The following is a 7,220-nucleotide window of genomic DNA, read 5'->3' on the forward strand; positions in this document are numbered from 1 at the left end:
ATATGACCTTCTACTTTCAGACGAATCCAGTGGGGGTTATATAAAAAATTGTCTTTGATCTTCCAAGCTGTTTAATGGCAGTCAGCAGGTGTTACAGTGCATCAGTCCAAAAGAAGTGAAATAAAGCACATCCATTCATCAAAAAAAGTGTCTCACACGGCTCCGGAGGGTGAACAAAGGCCTCCTGTAGCGAATCGATGCGTTTTTGTAAGAAAAATATCCATATTCAAAACGTAATAATTACTTTAATCTAGCTTGCGCCAATAGTTGTACACGGAAGCAGTTCTGGGCGGATGACGTAAGATGTCAGCGTTGCGCATACGCCGCTCAGAAGTGACGAATGCGGAAGCGCAGTGGAGAGATTAATCCTGGAGAAGGATTCATTTGTATCCTTATTAACAATCTTCCCAGTTCCTCTCAAATGTAAATCAAACGCCCATTCACAAACATGTCGTGACTTTTTTATTTATTTATTTTGAGCAATAGAGATACTCAGAAATGAACTGATAAAGTTAATCACTTTGCCCTCTTAGACAACAACGTTAAAGTGCCCCTATTATGCCTTTTCGAATATTACCTTTCATGCAGTGCGTCATGTAGCTGTATGTGAACATAAACTATCTGCAAAGTTGTGAAGCTGACAGTGCATAAGTGCGGTTCACTGGATTGTTCACACTCCTTCATGCGCTACAGACTTAACAAATTTTTATTCACAGCTAAACCAAAACCTTACATGTGTAGGAACCAGCTGGTAAACACACTTTAAATGAGCTTTTGCTCTAGGAGGTCACATGATAACCGAGCTAAAGCAGTGCATCTGTAGTCAAACCATCTGATCTGACCGCAGGGGTGTGTGCAGTGTATGTATGTGTGTTTGTTTGTGTGCAACTAAATTAGTTCAATTCCACAGGGCCAAATCCCACAATGCACTGCTAAAGAGATACAAATCTAAACAATGTGTTTTATGTAAAATCTAATATTTCAAAGATTAACTCCAGACTATTGTGCCAGCCAGTTTTGTTTATACTATTATGTATTAGATACAATGCTGTCCAAAAGTCTGAGAGTAGTAGAAAATGCTTCTATTTTGCATTATATCAAATAAACAGAATCTTGAATATACATTTTGCATCATAATGTTTTTTAAAATCTGTCAATGATTATTGTCAATGATTAACATTTTTCATTCCACTCTAGGAACGTCAGCGTCTCGAGACTATCCTGTGCCTGTGCTCTGAGCTGGGCCGGTCTGAACTGGGCCGGATGGAGACTGACTCGGGTGTCTCAGCTGTATCGGACCTGCAGAAGATCAACCGAGAGCTGGAGAAGCTACAGGTGTCTGATGATGAATCTGTGTTCTCAGACTCTGCAGCAGTGTCTCTGGAAAGCGGGTTTCTGGGTAAGGGTCGTGGAGAGATCCTGACCCAGAGACAACGCAGATTCAGCGGACACAGGGAGACCAGGCCCCAGTCACCCACCACCAGCCTGCGGAGCTCAGTACCCTCACCCTCTCCACACCTCCGCAGCAAGGTGAGACACTGTGCCATATCTTCCTGTTCATATCTTCCTGAATGCTAAAAAGGACTTTTAATTTTCCAACATGTTGCATCTACCATGAAAGCCCATTCACACCAAGAACTATAACAATAAAGATAATAATAACGATTCTGTTTATTATAAGTTCATGATGCAGTTTTGTCGTCTGCCACTTTCATTGCTCGTGGTCTTTAAAGCAGGATAGATTCTGATTGGCTGTCAATGTTTTTATCATTCATTTGCTGGAAAAATGGTTTTAAAAGTGATTCCAACAATATTGTTCCTCTGTAGTGTGGATTCTGCTGTTCTTTTAAGCTAAGATCAATTTTTAAAACTATATCCTTATCATTATCGTTATAGTTATATCATACTTGTTGTGAACGGGCCTTTACTGATGGAAACAGTGAAAATCAATTTCTGGTTCAATATCATACACAAAACCTGCCCAAGAGCATGTCCAGGTCATATTTCATCCCAAATTCATAAGGAAAACAAGTAATAATATTTTTAATAAAGAAAATTAATCTTTTTTGTAGGGCCATTAGTTTTTTTTTTTAGTTTTTTTTTTTTGTATATTATGCTCATTACTAAATTCTTATTACTTTAATGTAAAATAAAACTGATATATTATTGATTTATATATAAATATATATTATTTGTATAAAGTATTTCACATAATTTGTAGTGTATGTTGTACCAAATTTAATGTATGCTGAATTAATTAAAAATATAAATGATCTAATACAAAAAATATAAAAAAAAAAAAAAGCATGATTTGCCCTAATTCTCATTAATGTAAAAAAAATTATATATATTTAAATTGCATTTATTTATCTTCGTATTTGTTGTACAGTTAGTTAATGCTCATTTTAAAATTTTTAAAAGATTTTTTTATAGTAGCTTCTGATTAGTAATTTATTAAATATTAGTAATAAGATTCACTGTACTATTAATTTCAGCTACAAATTGTATGTTGTACCAAATTTAATGTATGCTGAATTAATTAAAAATATAAATGATCTAATCAAAAAATATAAAAAAAAAAAAAAGCATGATTTGCCCTAATTCTCATTAATGTAAAAAAAATTATATATATTTAAATTGCATTTATTTATCTTCGTATTTGTTGTACAGTTAGTTAATGCTCATTTTAAAATTTTTAAAAGATTTTTTTATAGTAGCTTCTGATTAGTAATTTATTAAATATTAGTAATAAGATTCACTGTACTATTAATTTCAGCTACAAATTACAGTTATTTCTTGCCACAGTCATATTTGTTCTTGCTATATATACCATCATGTATTCAAATCTAAAGTAATCTCCAGTTGTGTACTCGATATCCCAGATTGACCTAATGATGCAGTGGAAAGTATGCAGTCCTAAGGGATCTCAAGTATGCAAAACAGTTTGGGAATGCTGTGGAGTCTTCATACCTAGCTGATGTCTGTTCCTAAACAGCACTACAAAGTGAACTTTGACCTTTTAAAAACGCTGACCTCACATTCTTTGCAGCGACACCAAAACAAGATTCTATCTGTGTTTAAAGCACATAAGGTGTCAATTCCAGCTTACGAGGGGGTGGTGGACTGTTTTTCCATTGGATACCTATAATGACATAATGGTGTGTTTGAGTTTAATAGACTTGCTCAGGAGAGAAAGGCAGTTATTGCTTCTCCTGCAAGAGGAGAGGAACAGGAAATGACTCTATTCCCAGTGGATTTGCTATGCATGTGTGTGCTCGAGACACATATGACAGTAATTGTTGGAAAGAAACACAGAAATGCAAGGAAAGAATGCAGATCTGCATATCGTTTCTCCTACACTTATCCTCTCATCAAGCAATATTTTTTAATAAACTCTCATGTGACACTCATTGTGCTATTGGTAATGACAGTTTGCATTTAAACATATGCACAGGCCCATCCGCTGCTGGATAGTTTTGGTAAATGTCAAATGCATGGAGATTAGACATTAGCCATTATCTCCATTGACAGTGGCGGCTCTGTAGTCTGGCATCTGTTGCTCAGCTACATTCCTCTGTGCTGTCGCTGGAAACCTCGTGGCCTCAGAACCGGCCAAGTTTACTATCCATAAGGAGCTGTCATGAGGAGCTGGATATTCATTTTAGAGTTCAATCTCATGTCAGGTCTCAATGACTGCATTTGTGAATGTTTAATCCATCTTTTCTACATTACATTGTCATTGTATTTGTGATTATATGTTTGTGACTGTTAAATTAGTCAAGGAGAGGTGATGTGACTATGAGACTAATGAATGATGCAGGAGTTCAGCTAAACTTCTAAAATTGTCCTTATGGTTTGAACAAACGTTGAATTTCCCAGTCGTCATCCAGGACTGAAACCAACTTTTTTGGTTTCTGAATCTTTTTAGCAGGTGTCTGAAGACATGCAGCTGAGACAGGAAGTGACACGTATTGAAGAGGAGAGGATTCAGGTGTTTAACAACATCGAGGAACTTGAACAGAAGATCAGAGATCTAGACACACAGATGGACGAGTCTATCAGAGAGGTGTGTGTGCTTTAAATGAGAAGCTTTATGTGTTTTAAAGTTTAGTAGTCATTCCTGAAGCTCAAACAGTAGTGCGTGGCGCTAGCAACGCCAAGATCATGGGCTCGATTCCCAGAAATCACAAGCCGTTTCGATTAAAAGCATCTGAGAAATGCATTAATGTAAATGTCTTCATGTCTGCCAGTAAATAACTCTTACAGATGGACTCTCTAGACTTGTATACTTTTATTCTGCAACATTATTTTAGTATTAATTATATACTAATGTAGAATGTTTTAATGTTTTGAATTAGCTTTTATTTTTATATTGTCAGTTTTTATTTTAATTTTAGTAATTTTGTGTCATTTTTTTTTTGTCATTTTTTTCTATATAGCTATTTTTTTAATTTCAGTTTCAGTAATTTTAGTACTTCAATTCAAACTTTTAATTTTTAAAAAAAGTTATTTAGATATTTTTTTCAACTTTTTTTCAATTTCAATTACCAAAACAGATTTTTTTTAATGCTTTTAGTTTTAGTTGTGCAGTGAAGCTAAAGTCAATAAACATTTCAATCTGTCATTAGATGGAGGTGGAGAGAGCTCTTTTAGACGGGGAGCAGGAGGCAGAAGTGGCTCAGCTACAGAGCGATAAAGAAATGCTGGAGCAGCTCAACGAAAAAATGGCCAACATGGAGAACAATGCTCAAAAAAATCAAACTCAGGTAAACATCAGGTGGCAATGTAGTTGTACAGCTTGAAATGATTTAATATAGTATATCAAAGCTGCAGGACAAAGATTATTGTCTCCAAAAAGGCAAACAAGAGGGTCTCAAAATCATGAGAAATCATGATTTACGAGCAAGTTTGCACTTAATAGTTCACCCTAAAATAAAAACTTGCGGAAAATTTTCAATTTAGGATGTAAATGAATTTGTTTCTTTTGGAGAAATGCAGCATTACATAATTTGCTCACCAATAGATTCTCTGCGGTGAATACGTGCCGTCAGAATGAGAGTCCAAACAGCTGATGAGTCTCCAGCCCGTCTTATGAAGCAAAAAGCTGCAGAAAATCCACTGGTGAGCAGATGATATAATGCTAAATTTCTCCAAATCTATTATGATGAAAAACAAACATCTTGAATGGCCTGAGGTAAGTACATTTAAATTTTTGAGTGAACTATATCTTGACAATTTAGACTCTGTTATTAAAGATACCCTCTGACGTCACATCTACCTACCTTTTTTCCAGTTTATCTCTTCCTTGCTCTAACCCAAACTTGCACTTTCTCTATTTCTTTGTCCGTCCTATTTGTGCCCATCTCACCACTGTGTGCTCTGTATGTGTGCGTCATCCGTACGGTAGGACAAAGCCCTGTTGGAGGCAGAGAGAGTTAAAGTAGAGAGGCTAGCTGAGCTGATCTCAGAGCAGAAGACCCAGTTGGACACCTGTCCTGAAGCACTGAAGGAGCAGCTCCAGAATCAGCTATCCAGGGTCAGTCAGTTACCGTGGTCTCCCTCGTACCTGCGCCCACCAACTATCCTGCTGTCTGTCTCTCACAAACACTTCCTGATGTGTTATTTCCTCTCTGCAACAGCTCTGGAAATACCTTTTGTTCTTGTTGGTAGGCCTTTCTTCTCTGTGTCTTTTAACATAGCAAAGTGTCCTGAGAATTTGACCTTTTGTCTCTTTTCTGTTTAGCACAATCTTGTGAATTATTGCTGATTTTTTTAGTTTAGTTTAGTTTGGAGTTGCACCATGATGTAAAAAATGTAATCTATTGCCTCATGCTTAGTGTTCTTGGCTTTTTTTGGTAGGACACTGAAGCTTTGGAAGCGGAAACGAAGCGTTTTGAAGATCTGGAGTTTCAGCAGCTGGAAAAAGAGAGCCATCAAGATGAAGAGAAGGAGACACAGACGCAGCAACTCCTCAGAGAGACTGCAGAATATCAGAGATCTGTTGTCACTCGCAAGGTGTGTAGAGGATTTTAGTCCTGGAGTGTTTGTGTGTGGACGAAGAGCTTTTTAGAATCATATTTTTCCTTCTGCACATAAAAACTGCATCCATTAAAGGAGAGGCTACTTACCCTGAAGAAGCAGTCGACCCAGATTACCCAGCAGGCACAGCGGGAAAAGGAGAACTTTCTGAAGGAGAAGAGCAACCTAATTTATATGCTGCAAAGGGTGAGTATGTTTATATAAGTATAATATATACATACATATACATACAGTGCCTGGGAGAAGTATTTGGACTCTTCATCCACATTTAAAATGTATAACATTTTTAGTGATCAACTTTTTTTCAATTTTAAAAATATACACGTCAGTGATACACATGCATGTAACAGTAGCATACATATTTTTGCACATAAAATAAAATAACAGCACTGAACACAAACTATATACAACTGGCAAAGCCTATATTAATATTAATAAATGTATGAATTAATTTCATTGCGTATCAAACCAAGAAGTTGCAAACAATAAGAAATTATATTTCTCTGACTTCTCTATTTATTATTATTATTTATTAATTAATTTGTTTATTTAAAGATATTTTTGCCACGTCTATGAACTCGAATGTGATTTTCAGTAGATGTAAATCACTTTCCCTTAAGATATCATTATGGACACGTTCCACTTAACTAAAATTGGCCAAATAATTTTTTGAGATTTGGATACACTTCCATGAAATGTTTTGCTTGTACATTGTGCTAGTACTACCTTTCTTTAGAGTAAACGACGTAATATTCATACATAATGTGTACAGATATATTTGTTCATTTCTGAATGGTCTCCTAATAATTTCTTTTCAGGAACGGGAGAACCTTGCATCTCTGGAAAGGAAGTACTCTGAGCTGACAGGTGGTCAAGCATTTCCTCTCAACCCTATGTCCATGAAGGAGGTAACACAAACCATTTCTATGAATAAAGAATCTAAGCTCAGTAATGGCAAACAAGGATTTTCAATATTGAAAGACTATTATTTTATCTGTCTTTTTGAATATTCCAGCACTTTCGCTCTCTGGAGGAGAGGAGGCGGAGCAATGGCAGTAAAGAGGGCGGAGTTCTGCTGAGTGACGGCGGAATGTCCCGTAAAAGAGAGAGGCAGAGCTCCGGAACCTTAAACTCTGCCCTTAATCGCAGTCTGTCTCCCAAGGTCAGACAACAGATACGGC

The 7,220-nt window shown here is 36.3% G+C and overlaps 1 protein-coding gene across 1 annotated transcript in view; it reads left to right on the forward strand.

Annotated features, from left to right (window-relative positions):
- Positions 1-7,220, forward strand: part of LOC107728878 (pleckstrin homology-like domain family B member 2) — a 36,178-nt gene that overhangs the window by 12,580 nt on the left and 16,378 nt on the right. The window contains exons 4-8 of the mRNA XM_016539181.1: positions 1,198-1,530; positions 3,932-4,066; positions 4,629-4,766; positions 5,408-5,536; positions 5,640-5,666. Coding sequence (XP_016394667.1) covers positions 1,198-1,530; positions 3,932-4,066; positions 4,629-4,766; positions 5,408-5,536; positions 5,640-5,666 — 762 coding nt within the window. The remainder of the gene's footprint in view (positions 1-1,197; positions 1,531-3,931; positions 4,067-4,628; positions 4,767-5,407; positions 5,537-5,639; positions 5,667-7,220) is intronic.

The sequence above is a fragment of the Sinocyclocheilus rhinocerous genome, unplaced genomic scaffold (assembly GCF_001515625.1).
Source record: "Sinocyclocheilus rhinocerous isolate Xijiao unplaced genomic scaffold, SAMN03320098_v1.1 scaffold397, whole genome shotgun sequence".
NCBI classification, from domain to species: domain Eukaryota; kingdom Metazoa; phylum Chordata; class Actinopteri; order Cypriniformes; family Cyprinidae; genus Sinocyclocheilus; species Sinocyclocheilus rhinocerous.